Source organism: Mytilus edulis, chromosome 2 (assembly GCF_963676685.1).
Source record: "Mytilus edulis chromosome 2, xbMytEdul2.2, whole genome shotgun sequence".
NCBI lineage: Eukaryota > Metazoa > Mollusca > Bivalvia > Mytilida > Mytilidae > Mytilus > Mytilus edulis.
Genome location: NC_092345.1, coordinates 59,672,022 through 59,693,821, shown reverse-complemented (window position 1 = coordinate 59,693,821; position 21,800 = coordinate 59,672,022). Strand labels below are relative to the sequence as shown.

The 21,800-nt window shown below is 32.9% G+C and overlaps 1 protein-coding gene across 2 annotated transcripts; it reads left to right on the top strand.

Annotated features, from left to right (window-relative positions):
* Positions 1–352: 352 nt before the first annotated feature.
* On the top strand, positions 353–19,327 carry LOC139512544 (TLC domain-containing protein 2-like). 2 transcript variants are annotated; one of them, XM_071300232.1, is made up of 5 exons: positions 353–682; positions 2,768–3,049; positions 4,724–4,806; positions 17,148–17,230; positions 18,338–19,327. In XM_071300232.1, exons 2-5 carry the CDS (start codon positions 2,793–2,795, stop codon positions 18,740–18,742), a joined length of 828 nt encoding a protein of 275 aa, XP_071156333.1. In that variant the 5' UTR covers positions 353–682; positions 2,768–2,792; the 3' UTR covers positions 18,743–19,327. The 2 variants fall into 2 exon arrangements, with proteins under 2 accessions (XP_071156333.1, XP_071156332.1); XM_071300231.1 differs by having other exon boundaries at positions 402–682; positions 2,739–3,049.
* Positions 19,328–21,800: the final 2,473 nt, after the last annotated feature.

Below are 21,800 nucleotides of genomic sequence, written 5' to 3'. Positions count from 1 at the left end.
GATTATATAGGAATCACTGAAGCGTGACTGGTGCGCCCCCACCTTTTACAAAAGTTCTAGATCCGCCACTGAAACCCCACTTCTAATTTAAATCCGAACTAGCGTAATCAGGTATTAGGAGACTCAATTCATACACAGTAACTTCTCTTTGAAAAAAAAAACCTATTCTGTTTTAAAATTATGTTTTTTCAGAGATAAGTGCCTGTGAATTCGTAGCAGAGAATTTAATTGTATGACGGTCTCAATAGCGTAATTAAGACCGTCATACAAGTTTTGTTTCTGCTTTAAACCGAGGATAAACCAAAATTATATTTCTTCTGGGTTCAAAATTGGCATCTATACCGGTATCTATATATAGCGGTTGTAATTATACATCTGACACAGTGTATGTTGATGCATGCGTAAACTTATGTGCCTGACAACTGTAGGAAACACTCTGAACACACGAATAAAATAATAGTAAGAAAATCGATGGGTATCTAACTATAAAGGGGTGCACTGATCCATGTACGTTGCTAATGATATACAAAGCTAGGCGAAATTTAGAAGGGCGAAACTTCTTATCTCATTTCTCGCGGTGAGTCACGCCTACGAAACTGTTGTCATCAAAATCTGGATGTTTGTATTGACAGAAAACGTGTATCGATCACAGGTATCATATGTGTACTGATTAACATACAAGGTGAGTCTATTACATTTATCAGTAATTAGCAAGGTTGATACTTTATCACAACTATAATGTACCTGGTTGAATTTCATGGTTTATTTTTGTACAGTTTATGAGAATATAAACTGATAGGTACTTCTGTCTGTACAACAGTAACATAGTGTACATACTTATCTTTAACGTCTTCATTTAAAGACAGTCTATAAACAACCAAAAAACTTATAAAATTGCACGATAGAAAAGGCTGATAAATTAGAATGTAGTGGACCGTAGCTTGGTTTTGATTATATAATTGTTTACCCTTCTATTCAAATGTCAGATTTGTGTACGGGTATTTACCGTTACATTCATTCACATAATTGTATGTTGAAAAGAATTATAAGTTATGAAGTCTTGTTCCCTTTAACATGTACACCTTTTTTTTAATCTGTTAGTTGTAATACACCTACACACACATATTTGACATGACACAATTACATGTTTACTAAATATATCATGTAAGCTATTTAAATATTTCAATAATTTTACTGCTTTGCCTAAGAAATTGATACTACAAGGACATTAAAATTAACAACATTCTTAAACAAAAATCTGGGTTTTTCTTACTTGATATGTTAGACGAAAACAATTCAAACAAATACATTCGTTGTATGTTACACACCGGAACACGTGTAAGTTATTTTTTGGTGTAAACTTCCTGTGTAATAAAAGGTATAGACAATCCCAATTAAGTTATGTCAAAGGAGGAAAATATAATTTTAAATCCAGGGGGAAATAATGAATGTTTCATTAAAATACGATCTAATTAAAATATTGACCACATGGTTTCATAGGGGCCTCGGTGGCCTTGTTGTCTAAGAAGTCGAGCCACTGCATTACTACCCTTTCAACACTAAGGTTGTGAGTTCAAAACCCGCACATGGTAGGTGCACTTGACTTATCTTAATTGACATTGTTTGACTAGGGTTGTCGGTTTTCATACCTAAGGTCGGTTCTCTCCAGCTTCCTCCACCAACATAAAATGAACGCCACGAAATAGCACAACAGTGTTGAATGTGGCGTTAAACACAAATCAATCAATCATCGGATTTCATATACGCTTCGATGAGCATTCGAGCTCTGAAAGATACACCTCTTCCATATAGGACAGCATATGCTGTTGAGGTAAATTTTCTAAATTTGTGGTAGCCCGTGTGGTGACTTTTATAGATGTTTGTTTAGTCAATTTGTGATATTAGTTAGCTATGTCATTTCTTTTTTTTTGACCATATCAACCATGATGTTTATTCATGATGGCCAATTGTTTTTCGATATAAAGTGGAGGTATGTTTCTCAATTTAGTTAGTTTAGTTTCAACATATTTTATTTGCAAAAGTAGCAAAAGGGTACTGGACACAAGTTATAACAACATTAGAGACGTCCTCTCCCAATATAAATAAAAACACAAAGTACATTAGATAATGACGAAAAAACATAGTAAGAATGCATGTGATACATACTACAGACGAAAATTAGAAATAAAAAGAAAAAAAAATACAATATACATTTTGTAATAAGGAATAATAATGAAACAACTGGACTTGAGTGAAAGTTTGTAAAGTAGAAATTTAGAATGTTAATTGATTGTTTTAAATCTTTGTGTTATTCTGATTCAATTTAGTTGATAACAGTGTTTGTTGTTTGTATGTTTCCAAAGCAAGGAGTCTTATAAAGTAATAAACGATTAATATTTACTATGTAGGCATACCCACTGACTGCACTTTTTATTTGCGAACTTCTTTATTGAAAAGAGTTAATTCAGAATTTAATATATAATTATTCACAAATACTTTTTGTATATATTTGTTTAGTGTGTTATGAGCTTTTTAAACTGAGAGTCGATAACATGTCACATTGAGGTGGATTGTCATATCAGCTCTATTGAAATTTATATTTGCACGCTTTGAATTATATAAACATTTAATTTCTGTTTTGAATTTATTTAGATGTTTAACATGTTTAAACAAGTTATATTTCAATTTGTCTCTTTGTTTGAACAACAATAATATTGTTTTAATTCTGTTTATTTTAGATAGACGTTGTTCAGTCTGGATATTGTAGGATTTCAAATTAGTCTGTTTCCATAATGGATCTGGCATCTTACGACGCATACTACAACACATCTTTTATAGTCAACCCTGGTGACGGTAGAGATTCAGTAAATGTACGAACTGCTAACCTCGTGTTTCTGATTAGTACAATTTTCTGGTTTTGTATGAGCGCTGTAGTAACGAAAATTGGCAAACCAAAGTTCGTAAAATCAGAAGTTAAATTCTATAAATGGCGTAATATCTTCATTTCATGGGTCCATGGTGTACTAGGAGGGACATGGAACTTCTTATGGTACGTATAAAGGAATAGTAATATAAGTTATCATGCTTTGAGCCAACTAACGCGATTATCAAGACAGTGTCAAAAATCGTTGTATACGGTGAGGGCGAAAGCGAAGATACAATACTATGAAAATATTTTCCTCTGAACTGCCTTAACCAATGATTGGTAGACAAACCAATAGTAATCCCAGGAGAAGAGAATCATTTGACAAAGTCACACGCGGGACAAGAATGTCACACATGGTCTTAGATACTAGTACATAATTTTTATTAGTTGTTATTTTGGCTTTGAACCAGCTGTCCGTAACTGCGAATAGTCTCAGATCTGTACGTTGTATTTTTGTTGTTGTGATGGAGGTATATATACCCTGTCATGTAAAAGTTAAAAGTTTGTGTGCTTCGCATCGATCTGATAAGTTAAGACCTTTTTGAATAATTCTTACCCCTGCCACATTCTTAATGTGCCTGTCCAAAGCCAGTAGCTGGTAGTTTAGTGGTTAATTGTCGATGGTTCGTGTCTGTGATATTTGTTTTACGAAAATAGATGTGTGGTAATTCATCAGCTTGCCCCTCTCCAACCATCATAAAAGAGGCATATTTTTCTAGATTTTAAAATAAGCTCGGGATATAAAATCGGTACCCATTCAAATATATTGAGTGTCACTCTCAGACTATATGTCTGATCGATCGTTATTGGGAGTGCTGTGTATTTCTCCGTATTTCGTGGATTCATATGAATTTCAAACAGTGTAGTTCTGACAAAACTCGTATAGAGTATTTTTTTTATGTGTTATAGTTGTATGTAGAGATAGACCATTGCCCATGGATATTTCATATTTCATTGTTGTTTTTGTTTTTTTTTTTTATCAAAAAGTGGACATATTAGACTTAAACAAGATTCATACGACGTATATGGCACGCCGTTTTTTATATTTATTCAAATTTGAAGATATCTTATTTATTTAACAAGATATCTTATTTAATTTGAAAGTAAATAAGATATCTCTATTAGTTTATAAGATATCTCTATTAGTTTATAAGATATCTCTATAAGTTAATAAGATATCTCTATTAATTAATAATATATCGTATAAAGTATATAAGATCTTCTTTATAAAGATATCTTTTAAATACATACTTTATAAGATATCTTATTAATTAATAGAGATATCTTATAAACTAATAGAGATATCTTATTAATTAATAGAGATATCTTATAAACTAATAAAGATATCTTATTAACTTATGGAGATATCTTATTAAGTAAATAAGATATCTCTATTATTAACTATATAAAAGATATCTTATATAGTTAATAAGATATCTTACAAATTAATAGAGATATCTTATATTTTAAATAAGATATCTTATATATTTAATAAGATATCTTTATAAACATTTTAATAAGATATCTTATTTAATATATAAGATATCTTATTTAATAAATCAGATATCTCAATTAATATATAAGATATCTCAATTAGTTTATAAGATATCTTATTTAACTAAATAAGATATCTCGAAATTGAATAAATATAATAACGGCGTGCCATAGACGTAGAGACTGCTTACTTAAAATATTGTTCAATATGCACGTCTTGTATCTTATTTAAATTTAAACCTATGCACACAACTATAAAAATAAATGTTAATATTCTAAACTGACCTGTTATTGATATTGTAGTGTTTTATGGTATCCTGACCTATTGGAAGATCCAGTGTTCTATCTGAATAATTTCATATATCTCATGATCCCGTTTTCAATGGGTATGTATAGGCATTAATACAAGTATATTTTCCTTATTTATTTCTGCAAATGAAGTTAATATAATGTATCCCAATGAAAAGCAAGACATTTTTAAAATAAAGTTATTGCATTTTTATGGTGAAGCATATCTGAAAACATATTTGCAATGTACTTCTAATTTTGTTAAGTAATAATATTTTGTATCGTGCACTTTGGTACTACCGTGTTACATATAGCTAAAAGGTATGATGATATATAAATAACACATAGCTGAGAGGGTGATAGAGCAGATTGTTACCCCGAGAAAACATTGTCAACTGAGGCGAAGCCAAGGTTGACTATATCTTTTCGAGGGGTAACAATCTGTTCTATCACCCTCTCAGATATGTGTTATTTAATTTATTATACTGAATGTTCTGTTATTACTGTCGATTAAATTTAAAATTCAAAGTAATAAACTATGACATCTTGTACTTAACCATCCGTATTTAATAAAGGGCACACTTGATCAAACGTCTCTGTGAAGGGTAATAGAGTATTTGCCATAGGATAGAGTTGTATTTAATAGAGCGCACACTTGATCAAGCGTCTCTGTGAAGGGTAATGAGTATTTGCCATAGGATAGAGTTGTATTTAATAAAGTGCACACTTGATCAAACGTCTCCGTGAAGGGTAATAGAGTATTTGTCATAGGATAGAGTTGTATTTAATAGAGCGCACACTTGATCAAGCGTCTCTGTGAAGGGTAATGAGTATTTGCCATAGGATAGAGTTGTATTTAATAAAGTGCACACTTGATCAAGCGTCTCTGTGAAGGGTAATGAGTATTTGCCATAGGATAGAGTTGTATTTGATAAAGTGCACACTTGATCAAGCGTCTCTGTGAAGGGTAATGAGTATTTGCCATAGGATAGAGTTGTATTTAATAAAGTGCACACTTGATCAAGCGTCTCTGTGAAGGGTGATAGAGTATTTGCCATAGGATAGAGTTGTATTTAATAGAGCGCACACTTGATCAAGCGTCTCTGTGAAGGGTAATGAGTATTTGCCATAGGATAGAGTTGTATGTAATAAAGTGCACACTTGATCAAGCGTCTCTGTGAAGGGTAATGAGTATTTGCCATAGGATAGAGTTGTATTTAATAAAGTGCACACTTGATCAAGCGTCTCTGTGAAGGGTGATAGAGTATTTGCCATAGGATAGAGTTGTATTTAATAGAGCGCACACTTGATCAAGCGTCTCTGTGAAGGGTAATAGAGTATTTGTCATAGGATAGAGTCGTATTTAATAAAGCGCACACTTGATCAAGCGTCTCTGTGAAGGGTAATAGAGTATTTGCCATAGGATAGAGTTGTATTTAATAGAGCGCACATTTGATCAAGCGTCTCTGTGAAGGGTAATAGAGTATTTGTCATAGGATAGAGTCGTATTTAATAAAGCGCACACTTGATCAAGCGTCTCTGTGAAGGGTAATGAGTATTTGTCATAGGATAGAGTCGTATTTAATAAAGAACACACTTGATCAAGCGTCTCCATGAATGGTAATAGAGTAAATTGACACCCTCGTATTAGCCAATCAAAATCTGGCATTTTGACATGGAGTATAATAAAAGAAAAATGAATTCGATTATAAAAGCTTTAGGACAAATTAGATAATTATTTAGGTGGAACCCGATTATAAATATTTAAGTAAGAAATTATTGTCTTCCGCTTTTCTCCCTTCTTGTATTGAACATAGTGGAATTATGATATTATAGTAAATAGTCATAAATGCATACTAGATTTAAGGGACGTTCGCCGTCAAACTCACTGTGTGATCACCGATAAAACTCTAAATCTTATAATTGTTTTAACATACTCAACGACATGCATAACAAAATAAACGAATGTCCAAAGTGAAACAATTGACAATACATCAACTCGTTATAATGTATCAGCATTGTGTGTGTTGCTTAGACTAGACGCATTCTAATAAAACATCGATCGGGACTATATCTCCGAAGACTGCCGATGGGCATATGATCCGATTTAAGAATGCATATTATAATTATTCAGACTAGCACGTGCAATCGTATGAAGATGATTTTCAGATGTCCGTTTTATTTTATGTCATAGATTAAAAACAATTATCATAATAAATCATATTTTTAACTTATTATAAAGAATGATTTTTTTTTGTCTGCCGAATCAGTCAACAAAATGGTTCTTCCTCGTGGCTCCTTTGGTTCACTTTTCAGTGTTGACGTTCTTTCTAACAGCAGAACATGCTTAAATTATGCGTAAACCATTTCCAGCTGAGGATCAAATCGAAGGTTTTATGAATGCGTATTCAAATGAGGTTGAACGATTATCAAGTCAAAAATAAATCAACGACGTTTTAAGCTTTTTTTTGGGGACAAAATGGATCCAAACTGTCTGTTAATAGCGAAATCTAGTATTTCAAAATTCCGATTTAATAGTTTGAAATAAAATAGTTCTTTTTTTATATTCTTGCCTCATTGTTGTTGGTGACGCTCCTTTTATGATTTGGAGAATTTTTCATTATTAAGCTAGCTAGATAATGTATTTGAATAGAATAAAAAGTATTAAATAAACTTGTTTCTAAAAAATAAGTTTTTTGCCAATTTAGACGCATATCGGAAACGGCAGGTCAAATGCAAATTTCGAATAAAAGATACTATTAATTTCTCTGAAGTAAAATGTACTGTTTTCTCAGCACATTTAGTTTTCCACTGATTACAAAAAGTAAAATCAAAGGCTGCTAAGAGCCTGTGTCGCTCACATAAGTCTATGGACATCTTCCACCATGAACACTCTCCAACATTGTTGTTGTGCCACGTTTATTGATAGTAATTCTGTTATAGCACACAAGCATTTATTTCATTCGTATTTCTAGGCTTATATTTTACCGCGAAACTAGGTCATACTTACTTTGATTTTGAACAGTTGTCTGTTATGTGCATATTATCTATTATCTTTCATAGTTACAACATATTGACCTTATTCAGATTATATAAATGCATAATAGTTAGTCAATATTTTTCTTTTTATAATGTTAGAATTATCTAAAATAATTGTCAACTAGAAGGCCATTTGGTTTACATTCATATGTGTGTTCACACCTTCTATATTTTTGTCGTCCTCTATATGCATGAAATATTTGCTACTGGACGTTAAACCAACCAACAACCAATCAATACTTCTTAACGTTTTCAGAAAATAAAACCCGTTTAAAAAGGAGCTCAGTGAACTGGTCCAGGAGATAATTTGATAGTTTAGTAGTATTTGTTTAGAGGCATTTTGCGCACGATAAATGTTATTTATCACACATTGCAACTTATTTATATTCGACATTTACTGTAATTAATGATATCAGCTTTTATTAAAGCTGCTTTTATGTATCCAAATAGATCATGTTTTTTTTTTTTAAATACTATATTTATATATGCCCTTTAGAGTTGCTATTTGCTTAAAATCTGTCAACTCAAACACATAAAATATTGGTCAAAAATGGTAAAAAAACGCAAAAAATGATAAGAACTTACTAGTATTTGTAAATCCTGTTCTTGTTGATAATATTTTATTTTTAAAGTGTTTGTCCATTATAATATTCAAAATTAAAGGCAGAATCAGTGTTGGTGTGAATGGACAGTAGTAAGATCTCATCATTCTGAACATAAAGAAGAGGACACCTTAATTGCATGCTGCCTTGTGTTCCTTTGCTTTAAATTTTTATACGACCGCAAAAATTGAAAATTTTTTGGTCGTATATTGGTATCACGTTGGCGTCGTCGTCGTCGTCCGAATACTTTTAGTTTTCGCACTCTAACTTTAGTAAAAGTGAATAGAAATCTATGAAATTCTGACACAAGGTTTATGACCACAAAAGGAAGGTTGGGATTGATTTTTGGTCCCAACAGTTTAGGAATTAGGGGCCAAAAAAAGGGCCCAAATAAGCATTATTCTTGGTTTTCGCACAATAACTTTAGTATAAGTAAATAGAAATCAATGAAATTTAAACACAATGTTTATGACCACTAAAGGAAGGTTGGGATTGATTTTGGGAGTTGAGGTCCCAACAGTTTAGGAATTAGGGGCCAAAAAGGGGCCCAAATAAGCATTATTCTTGGTTTTCGCACCATAACTTTAGTACAAGTAAATAGAAATCTATGAAATTTAAACACAAGGTTTATGACTATAAAAGGAAGGTTGGTTTTGATTTTGGGAGTTTTGGTCCCAACAGTTTAGGAGTAAGGGCCCAAAGGGTCCAAAATTGAACTTTGTTTGATTTCATAAAAAAATGAATAATTGGGGTTCTTTGATATGCCGAATCTAACTGTGTATGTAGATTCTTAATTTTTGGTCCCGTTTTCAAATTGGTCTACATTAAGGTCCAAAGGGTCCAAAATTAAACTTAGTTTGATTTTAACAAAAATTAAATCCTTGGGGTTCTTTGATATGCTGAATCTAAAAATGTACTTAGATTTTTGATTATTGGCCCAGTTTTCAAGTTGGTCCAAATCGGGGTCCAAAATTAAACTTTGTTTGATTTCATCAAAAATTAGATTATTGGGGTTCTTTGATATGCCAAATCTAACTGTGTATGTAGATTCTTAATTTTTGGTCCCGTTTTCAAATTGGTCTACATTAAAGTCCAAAGGGTCCAAAATTAAACTAAGTTTGATTTTAACGAAAATTGAATTCTTGGGCTTTTTTGATATGCTAATTCTAAACATATACTTAGATTTTTGATTATGGGCCCAGTTTTCAAGTTGGTTCAAATCAGGATCCAAAATTATTATATTAAGTTTTGTGCAATAGCAAGAAATTTTCAATTGCACAGTATTCAGCAATAGCAAGAAATCTTCATTGCACAGTATTGTGCAATAGCAAGAAATTTTCAACTGCACAGTATTACACAATAGCAAGAAATCTTCAATTGCACAGTATTGTGCAATAGCAAGTATTTTCAATTGCACAGTATTGCACAATAGCCAGAAATATCTAATTGCACAATATTGTGCAATAGCAAGAAATTTTCAATTGGAGTTATCTTTCTTTGTCCAGAATAATAGTTGAATCAACTTAAATCATTGTTTTATACAATATACAATGTATATTCACTTTTACTACCAACTGATAAATTAAAACAATCTTTACCATTCAGTGATAACAAGCACTTTATTTTACATTTTAATATTTTATGATGTATTTAAATGAGTAGTTATTTTTGCAAACTCCATTATAAATTTGAATTGAGATCAGTTTTGGAAAAAGGGAAAGGGGGATGTGAAAAAAAAAATAGGGGTGGGGGGTTAAATTTTTCTCATTTCAGATTTCATAAATAGAAAGAAAATTTCTTCAAACATTTTTTTGAGAGGATTAATATTCAACAGCATAGTGAATTGCTCAAAGGCAAAAAAAATATTTTAAGTTCATTATACCACATTCATTCTGTGTCAGAAACCTATGCTGTGTCAACTATTTAATCACAATCCAAATTTAGAGCTGAATCCAGCTTGATTGTTGTGTCCATACTTGCCCCCAACCGTTCAGGGTTCAACCTCTGCGGTCGTATAAAGCTGCGCCCTGCGGAGCATCTGGTTAATAATTTGGAGGAACATTTTTGATTCTATAACGTATATTTTTCAATAAACACATGAAAATTTTACATTTACATTTAAGCGACGGGCAGTTAATTTTGTTCATTTAAAGTGTTAAAAAAATTAGAAAAACAATGAGGTTACCATTAAACATGTTTTACAGTATGTTTAAGGATGTACTTAGGTGAAATTTTAAAAGTCATTCAAGAATTTAAAATTGATAATTCCAGTAGAAAGAGCATTAGTTAATACCCCAGTCCCACGAGGCCACGATCGCACTACGATCTGCGAAAAAAAATGCAAATTTTGGTACGATCGTGTAGATCGCGGTAAGGTCGTAGCACGGTCGTGGTGAGGTCTTCATGATCGTGATGAGCGTGGCCAACTTTGAACATGTTCAAAACAATCGTGGTGCGGTCGTGATGAAAACAGGTCGTAGTAGAAGCGTAGTGAGAGCGCACTAAGGTCGTGGAAAGATCGCAAAGGTCGCTGTGCCATCGTAGCGAGAGCGTAGCGAAAGCGTGATTCTATTCGGAAAGACTGGGGTACGATCTCACAGCGACGTTATTACGACCTCACTACGACCACCACGTTCTCAACGCGACCCAACTACGCTTCCACTACGACCATACCACGTTTACACCACGCTGTTCAAGACCACAGTAAGATTCTAGCTCGCCCTTGCCGTCCTCATCACGCTCTTCTTACGACCTCACTACGTTCATACTACGACTTTCATTCTTAGTGTCATTTTCACATAAAATATATGAAATCTCTCAAGGTTTTGTTTGTCTGTTTGTAAAAAGGACTTCCATTTTCCCAACCATGCTTCTCGTTTTTATATAGACTAGAACACACCCGCGAAATCGCGGGGAAATAGAGCGTATGTAAACTGTAAAAAAAATATACTGACTGGAGAATTTCACGAGAGATATCAAACGTCAAAGGTACTTAGGGACTGGGCACATTTTTTGCCCTCCCCCTATTTTCCAAATACCGATTTTTATACCTTCTGTTTTTCTGTAATCTATGAACATGAATATATACTTTAATTACTATACAGAGAATTGCAGGTGAGGTATCAAAAGTCAAAGGTACTTAGGGACAGGGCATTTTTTTGCCCTCCCCCTATTTTCCAAATACCGATTTGTATACCTTCTGTTTATCTGTACTCTATCAACATGCATATATACTTTAATTACTATACAGAAAATATCAGGAGAGGTATCTAAAGTTAAAGGTACTTACATATATATATATATATACATCAGTGAACTCCATGAATAGTAAAGAGCCCCCCCCCCCCCCCCAAGATAACCATTGGAATTTATAGTAAATTATAACAAATGCAGTTATTCATAGTAAATGTATGTATACAGAAATATATCCGCAGTGATCGCTGTTGATAGTAAACCATAGGCGGATCCCAAGGGGGGCGTTGAAAATTTTTTGTTGATTATATGGGGAATCACTGAAGCATGAGAGGAACGCCCACCCCCCCTTTTTTTGTCAGTCAGTGCCCCCTCCCTTATGAAAAGTTCTGGATCCGCCACTGTAAACTTATTGATAGTAAATAGCAAATATTATTCATTTTCGTTTTCCTCCCAAAATAACCCAAACTGAAACATGTTAAGCAAGTATGATACAGGCTAGAACTCAAAATGATAGCAGAAAGCAAATTTATATACTTTATTCATAGTCTTTGTATGTTCAAGGTACAGAAAAGGAATTTATAGTAAATTATAACAAATACAGTTATTCATAGTAAATGTATGTAAGTATGTACAGAAACGTTTTCGTTGAAAAAAGTTGTTGATTATATGGGGAATCACTGAAGCATGAGAGGAACGCCCCCCCCTTTTTAGGTCAGTCAGTGCCCCCCTCCCTTATGAAAAGTTCTGGATCCGCCACTGTAAACTAATTGATAGTAAATAGCAAATATTATTCATTTTCGTTTTCCTCCCAAAATAACCCAAACTGAAACACGTTAAGCAAGGATGATACATGCTAGAACTCAAAAGGACAGCAGAAAGCAAATTTATATACTTTATTCATAGTCTTTGTATGTTCAAAGAACAGAAAAACACAAACCGGAAGTCTAATTTGACTTAAAGTTTTGTCCAATGACGGGAAAATATCCGGACGCATTCTTTTTCGTTTTTATCCCAAAATAACCCCAACTGAATGATCATAAGAATGGATGACAAATGCGACAACACACCCGCGAAATCGCGGGCATTCAGAGCGTAGTTTAAAATATCAGTATGTAAAGTGTTGTTGGAAGAATTTTGTTAAATACAGAATGACTGGAGAAGCAAAAGTATCATAAGTCATAGGTTATTATATGAATGGATGACAAATGCGACTATGCACTGTACCTATAGGACACAGAGGCGTGTTGATTAATTTATTGTGGAAAGAAGAGAAGCGACACCAAAAATTAGGTCTTCTCGTTTAATAGTATAGAGTCATTACTATATAAATAAAGCGTATTTACTTTCAATTCTTAGTTTACTAATCGATCCATGGTGATCATTGATATAGTATACAGACCCTCTCCATTTAATAAAATCTGTGACTGCCGTGGATAGTAAACTTGAAAATGATAGCAGATAAAATTCTGAAAATACACTTTATTCGTAGTATATGTATGTTCAAAGTATACAGAAAAACACAAACCGGAAGTCTAATCTGACTTAAAATTTCGTACAATGACGGGACAATACCCGGATGCCTTTTTTCTCGTTTTTCTCCTAAAATAACTCAAATCTGAATAATCATATGAATGGATGACAAATGCGACTATGCACTGTACCTATAGGACACAGAGGCGTGTTGATTAATTTATTGTGGAAAGAAGAGAAGCGACACCAAAAATGAGGTCTTCTCGTTTAATAGTATAGATTAGACCGTTGGGTTTCCCGTTTGAATGATTTTACACTAGTTATTTTGGGGCCCTTTATAGTTTGCTGTTCGATGTGAGCCAATGTTCCGTGTTGAAGGCCTACCTTGACCTAGAATGGTTTACTTTTATAAATTGTTACTTGGATGGAGAGTTGACTCATACCACATCTTCCTATCTATAATACTAAAATTACGAGGTCCAATTTGTCAGCCGTCATCACGTAAAAACGACGAATCAAAGAATTCAACTTTTAATATACAACTAATATAGTACAAAGGTGTAGATTAAAAATTACACCACTCCAGGCCCTTTTGTTTTCCACATAATTAATATTGCCAATAATTAGGAAGTTCCGGGTCGAGTCCGATACCGATACCAATAGTATAATCACCTGTTACCTATTACCTTATCTGTACGTTCCGCATCTGACAGGCGCACCACCAAACGGTGTATTCAGGGTTAATATGCTATATACACGGGTCATAATCACAGGGTTGACACTACTAAATTGTCAAATTGTTACCTATTGTAGTATTTTAATCCGTAAGACTTTCTAAGATAACAATACGAATACTAAAAATCTGGACTAAAAATAAGTTTCAATTTGTTAGCGGGCATGACGTAAAACAGCGAATCAAAGAATTCAACTTTATTTATAACTAATATAGGACAATGCTGTTGATTAAAAAGTACTCCATTCCAGGACCTTTTGTTTTCCAAATAATTAATATTACCAATAATTGATAAGTTCCAGTTCGACGGGTTCAAACAGAAAGATTTGAAAGCAGAGAAAATTGTGTATCTTATAATCGGCATGACTTTATCAGATGACAGTACTAATACTAAAATAAGGCTTTCGCATAGTTATATACTTCAATTCAGTCACGGACCCGCGATTTCACGGGTGTGTTCTAGTATCTACTAATATTGACACGTGTGTCATCTCTGCTATCGTTCACTAAAATATCGTCATCTGAGCTTGATGAACCAGCAATAGGTTGTAATTTAGGTTGCATTGATCGGTCCGTCATCTCTGCTGGATCAGGATTCGTTACTATTAGAACTCCCTTTGCCTCTACATCAACCCCTACCACGTCCACGCCCACGTGTTCTAATAGATTTTGGTGGCATGACTGTATTGTTTCAGAGAAATCTACGTATTAATCAGAAACAGAAGGAATGGAACTGTATTGATATGGAACACGATGTTGACGTTTTTGCTGAGAACGCAGTAGAAACGTGGTAAGAAGTGCTATAAGCGCAGTAGAAACGTGGTAAGATCGTGTTGCAATCGGATAACTCGTGGTATGACGTAGTGAGAACGTGATGAGCGTAGAAAGATCTTGATAAGCGTAGTGAGGTCGCAGAATAAGCGCGGTGAAAACGTCGTATAATTGTAGCAGGATCGTTGTAGAAGCGTACTGAGGACGTAGTACCATCGTGAAAGCAATGGAAATTTAGATTTTCTTGCCGCTCATACTGCGACCTCACCACGATCTGAATTTATTTTAGATCGTGGTGCGATCGTGGTCTAGTGGGACTGGGGCTTAAGGAACAAATTAAGCCTAAAATATTGATAGGTTATGCAGCTCTTTTTCGAGATATTTGACTTTTAAAAAATGGCGGGAAAAGGCTGACTCTTACCTCATATTTTGGGTCTCAAATCGAAATTAAAAAATATAGAATCTGCTTACATTTTAGCAAATGACCTTTGATGAGCTATTGAAGTCTTATATGAATCGAAAAATGGGTGATATGGGACAAAATATTTTTTTCCTGTATCGTAGGAAAAAAAACAAGAAGTCCGATCATCTGTCACAACTTCCAAATCTTAACCGAAGTACGTCCTTAAGAATACACCAATAAAAGGTTTAGTTTGATCAGGATAAGATAGACAAAAGTTACCTATAATTGCTTTATATAAATACGTGTACGTCACTTATACGACATCTCTTTTTTTTTTTTTATTATATATCATATGTTTTTTCTTCATTGCTTTTTTATAACAACTAGAACATACCCGTGAAATCGCGGGCATACAGCTTGTGAACTGTTGTAGGATGATTTTTTGTAAAAGATATTATGTATGAAGAATTTCATAAAAGGCACCAAAAGCCCTCTCCCTTTTTCCAAAGTCCGATATTTGTTTCCTTTCTGTTAAATTCAATTCATTTTCGTGTTTCTAACCTCAGACCACAATTATTCTTCTCCTTTGCTACAATGCTTCGTTAAATCAAATTAAAAATTTGAACCGTTTCAAACATGTAATAAATGTAACTGCTTGTATATAGACCATTAGGAGTCTAACAAAATATGCTTCTAGGACAACTCATCAGTGCTTTTTCTTTTAAGAGCTTTATTAACATGCCATTGGTAGGATATGAATCATGTATAAATAACTAAGACCGACTAAGGCTAATTTGAGGGGTGGTCGGAGGGGTCCTGATCCCAAAATCCCGGGCTTATAACCATGAAATCCCGAGATGCAGAATTTAAAGAAATTCGTATCCCGAAATAGAAAAATATATTCCCTGATCCCGTAAGATCCCGAGCTTAAAAACACCCGATCCCGACGCCCCGAAAAAGGTCCTGCCTCCCTCTGATCTCTACTTTACTTTCATTTTTGCCAAATCATTATTTTTTTCCTTTCAACAATATTTTGTTTTGCCCCATTTATGGGCATAATGTTTTCTAGTCTGTGCATCCATGCGTTCGGTCGTCCGTCCGTCCGTCCGTCTGTCCCGCTTCAGGTTAAATTTTTTGGTCGAGGTAGTTTTAGATGAAGTTGAACATGTTTTACTTATCTTAATATGACCCCTTAAATAGTAAACATTTCAAAGAAACATTAGACAGAATCAGGGACTTTCTATACTAACATAGAAAGTCCCTGACAGAATACAGAGAGTCTCTATATATTAAAGTAGTATAATCGTAGTTTACATGTAGATAAACGCGAAAAATAATCGTCCTCTATAAGGAGGTATAATAGTTGTGGTTCTTGCGACCTAAACACCATTATATGGAGAACGCTCTGATTGGCTTATTTATTTTTCATTTTTGTTATCTATCATACGATTGGTTGTATTTATGCATGTTCTCAAACCGGAAATCATATCTATGACTTATAGTCAGTCTGATGATGGAATCATATCCGGACTCCTTTTTTGTCGTGTTTCTCCCAAAATAACGCAATCTGAATAATCATAAGAATGGATGACAAATGCGACTATGCATGCTACCTATAGGACACAGAGGCATGATGATTGGTTTATTGTGGAAGGAAGAGAAGCGACACACAAAATGAGGTCTTCTCTAATAGTATAGTTGTACATGTCTTTGTCTAGATTGAATATGTTACTGATTTTTTTATATTATCTCTTTCTTGGAAATTTCATTTTCCTATACCTGGTAACCTTAATATTGAGAGGGTGGCATTTCTTTTCATCCGATTCCACACTATAACTGATTGAATAAAATTATCTGTGTGTTATCATCTTTTATCAAAAGAGTTCACGACATTCAACAAACTGTCACAGTGGAACAATCGCTATCACATTCAATGGGGAATATTAATAGGTCCTATAATCGTCATCAGGTCATTAGTTTTCTTGTTTGAATTTCACTTGTTTAACTATGGACTTTATATATTTTACATTTGTCATTTCTGAGCCTTTATAGCTAACTATGCGGTATGGGTTTTACTCGTTGTTGAAGTCCGTATGGTGACCTATTGGTTTTATTTTTTGTGTCATTTGATCTCTTACGGAATGTTGTCTCATTGGCAAGCATACCACAACTTCTATATTTTATAAATATTTTGTCAACATTAACATTATTAACATTTCGTTTTAGGCTATTTTTTGTATGATGTCATAGACAATATGATGAATGGAACACTTCTAACAAACTGGGAAGTTACTTTGCATCATGTATTGGTAAGTATACTTTGTATAAAGATGTTATTATTATTATTATTATTTAACGAAACAGATGAGACTACGCGAGACTTGGGTATTACTGTCTAGCGGCGGCAATGTAAACTTTGTATAAAGCTTTATATTTCAGAAGATAGATCTAATTGCGCCATTTCATGTTTGCACATATCTTATTTTACGAAGTTTTCGTCTATAATATTTCCACAAAATCATGGAACATGAAATAAATTAGTGAGATGGTCAACATAGAAAAGAGTGATGTTTATTTTTATGACACAACCGTACCGGAGAAGGCATTAAGTTTTACCCTTGTCCGTCTGTACGTCCGTCCGTCCCAAAGATGGTTTCTGTTCTCTAACTTTAGTTTGCTTCAATCAAATGTAATGAAACTTATTCAAAATGCTTATTACCACAAAACACAGATCAAGTTTGAATTGTTGTGGTGTAACATTTACCATTCTAGTGATATGCCGCTTTACAAATGAAAATATTGCTGACTTTTTTGTTTCCGTTCTCTAACTTTAGTTCGCCTCAACCAAATTTAATTAAACTTATACATAATGCTTATTATCACAATATACAGATCAAGTTTGAGTTTTGGTGGTGTCACTTCAACCGCTCTAGATTTATGCTCCTTTACAAATTGAAAAATCGGAATCTTATCTCTTTAAAAATATCAGATATAATTGTTAAAATTAGTTTTGAAAATTGGAGTTATCTTCCTTTGTCTATAATTGTTGTTGGATCAACTACAACCAATGCTTTATACACGTAATGTTCACTGAAAAATTAAAACAATATTTACCCTTCGGTGCTTACAAGCACTTTGATTAATGTTCTTTAGTTTTGTTCCTTTATAACTTTATATGATATGCAAGCGGGGGAATCGGACACATTCCATATTTTTTTATGTTTCCATGCGTTTCTATTTGTTAGATAAACTTTTTCATAACAGTTGTTAAATGAAATATTGTTTACAAATTTTTCTTATTTTTTTTCCCTTGAGAATCAAATAACACTTTTACTTTCACGTTTGACAAATCATATATAATTTGTTCTACTGTTCATTACACTCTTATTTTATCTTTTTTTGTTTGTTTTTCATAGGTCTTAATTGGTTTTACATACAACTGGACAGCGAAAGTGTGTCTTGGATACAGCATTTTAGCATTGATGGCTGAAATAAACAGCATATTTCTTCATTTTCGGAAAATGCTGCAGTTCTCTACCGTTGGATACGAGACAAAAATATACAGAACTACATCTTTGTTGAATCTTATTTCATTTATATTGTGTCGTTTGCTTCCGCAGTGTCGTATACTAAACGGTTTCTACATAGATGGTCATAAACTTCCACGAATGTATATGGTAACATTGAGCATAATATTTCCTCCAGGATTTATAATCAATGTGATTCTATTCTGGAGAATATTCAAATCAGATGTTCTGAGATCCTTAAAGGCAGATAAAACGGTTATACCTAACAAATCAAACAGTAAAAAGGAAGATTGATTTATGGGTGAACGTTTAGGAAATCATTCAAAACAGAAATAATTTTATTTGACAAGATTCTCATCTTTGAACCCGAGTGTTTCATTTTCATTTGACATCGTGTTTTACACTCATTCTAAAAGGGATGATATGTAACGTTACCTAACCAGGGGCTTTCTATACTAAGTATAGAAAGTGTCCTTGTCTAAACACAGTAGTGTATTGTGCACATATTACTATTATCCTATGAGTATTATACATCTGTAAAACCAAAAACTATAGCCATAATCTGTTATACGACAGTCTTAGACTACAACCCTTAGCTACGCTCTAGAAAGAACACATTAAACGTGGTTTAGCAAAATGAATTCAATATGCATGCCGAAGTTTATATAATGCGAGAATTGATGCATCATTTAAAGACACGCTTGAGTTAGTTACTTTTACAGACTCGCTTGAACTTATGTACCTTTTACAGACACGCTATGCCTTAATTGTTTAATGACCGAAGCAAAGTTTTTATATTCTATTTTTATTTGATTTTAGTAAACTTTTAAAAGTATTCTTATTTTTATATTAATATTTTTGAATAAAACTGAAATTATGCATGATGAGTCTTTTGTTATAGTAGCTTTTTAGTGTGCACTAGATGCAAATTAGAGGTAACTGAGAGTTGAAGTAAATTTAATGTATTAACATTTGTTTACTTCGTTGGGTAATTCATCAGTAGATCGCACTAGGATGGCATCCACTTGAATTTTCTACTGTCATGGATTGCAATAGGAAATTCAATCATGTATTTCACCTGAACAAAGGAAGGAGTGAAATCGACCAACTACCAAAGATTTAAAGATCATTTAAAATATGGTATATATAAAAAAATCACAATAAATACTGAAATCCGAAGAAAATTCAAAACGGAAAGTCTTTAATCAAATGACAAAACCAAACGCTCAAAAACATCAAACAAATGGATAACAACTGCCATATTCCTGACTTGGTACAGACATTTTCTTATGTAGAAAATGGCGGATTGAAACTAGTTTAATAGCTAGCTAAATATCTCACTTGTATGACAGTCGCATCAAATTCCATTATATTGAGAACGATGCGTGAACAAAACAATCAGGTGAAAATGTCAAAAATAGGGGTACAGCAGTCATCATTGTGTTATAATCTTAATCACAAAAGAATATGTAACAAAGATATAGACCAATCATATTAGAAAAATCAAAGACAAGAATACACAAGTTTACAATAGCACAAAAAAATTACACAATGACGGGATGTATGAATACAGAGCCACGTATTTATGTAGCTTCTGTCGTAATCACGCGGCTTTAGGTAAACAAAGCGATGTTTCTGTTGCGTTTGCAACCAGAAATTATCCTTTAACTTGCGATAGACGAAACACAAATGAAGTTCTAATCTTTTAATCATAAAACCTATTTCAGGAAAAAAAATATTTTACAAATACAATACGTTAGCTAACAAAGTTATGCGAATTACACACTTTCCTAAATGTATATCCGGAATTATTTTTTCTGAATATACACATATTAAGTTAGTTGACGTTAAACAATGTTTATTAGTATTAATAAATATACAATAATTCTTGATGTAAAAAAAACAGTGCATCACTAAGTATTTCAAAATAACAGTTACATGTAGGTATAAAAAAATATGCACAAAAATATATCGGTGAACACAATGATTCAGACATACTAACACAACTCATTATAGTCTAGATATAGACTGCCAAGTAAAATATGGTTATTACCAATGTTATTTCAACTGATCGGGCGGAGTTTATGTTTTAATTTGCATAAGGACAGTCTATTTGAAGATGTGTGTGATAAGGATGATTGCCGTTATAATTATTACTGATTTCTAATCAACTATCAGTATCATCAAATGAATATACAAAACAATGATTGCACACTTTATTGATGAGTTTATCCTAAAACACCTATGTTAAGATGGACTGGTTTATTATGAACTAACCGGCTAGACTCCGCCCAGTCAAGTGAAATAACTTCAGTAATACACACCAAGAAAAATTGATTTTCATTATAGATCACGCTTACAGAGACTTCCGGTGGAAATTTCCTAATGATATATGACATAAAAGCCTACTTTTGATTGAAAGGCGTCTCTGCCTGCAGAGGATGATTTCTGTGATATTTCAAATGTTTTATTATGAAGATTTTGCAAGTACTGTAAACCAACTTATTTTCGTGAGCGATTTATTTTCGCGACTTTCGCGAGGAGAAAAATAACGCGAACATAAATCGTCGCGAATAAGTAAATCTTTATTAATCTACATCAAGTAAATAAGAAAACCGCAAATGTTAAAAGCCGCGAATTCGACTAGAATTGGTATAACACGAAATGGACTAGATTTGATATAACGCGAAATAAATTATCCGCGAAAATAAGTTGGTTTACAGTATTATTAACTAATATTAATAAAAGTTCTTTCATTTGTTTCTTAACAACAGGTTAATTTTATAACTGAAAATGTATATATACAAGCACACAAATAATGGCAATAGTAAAATAAAACAATTTTGCTTATAAACTTAATGTAATAGACTTGTTTCTGATTTTGCAAAAGCTGGAAGTATTTATATTATTTTCTTCATGTAAATTATTTCAATTTTATGGTCATATACATAATTTTAATTCTATACGTCTTTTAGAATCTAAAAGCAAGTAAAAGATTAATGTTGCAGGAATTGGTAATTTTACACTAGAAATATCCAATAAAAGTATTTAATGAACTCTTCATTTCACAAAGATCTATGAAAATGTTAAATTACATTATATAAGAGAGGTGGTACGATAGACAGCAACAACCATCCACCGAAAGTTCAAATAAAAAGGATGTAGGCAATTGTTGTTCAAAGGACGACCAACAACTTGAAAATACATACACCAGATTATAAGAAATGTCGTCCGTATTATTTTACAGAAATTACAAAGTAAGTAATTCAATTTAAAATAATATCTGCTTGTTTACACATTGACAGAATACAAGAACAATTGCGATTAATTGACAATAATACATAACATGTAT

Coding starts and splice junctions, on each gene's coding strand:
- LOC139512544 (XM_071300232.1), top strand. CDS start 2,793: ATGGATCTGGCATCTTACGACGCATACTACAACACATCTTTTATAGTC. Junction 4,807..17,147: donor CATGATCCCGTTTTCAATGG/GTATGTATAGGC, acceptor ATTTCGTTTTAG/GCTATTTTTTGTATGATGTC. Junction 17,231..18,337: donor TTACTTTGCATCATGTATTG/GTAAGTATACTT, acceptor TGTTTTTCATAG/GTCTTAATTGGTTTTACATA.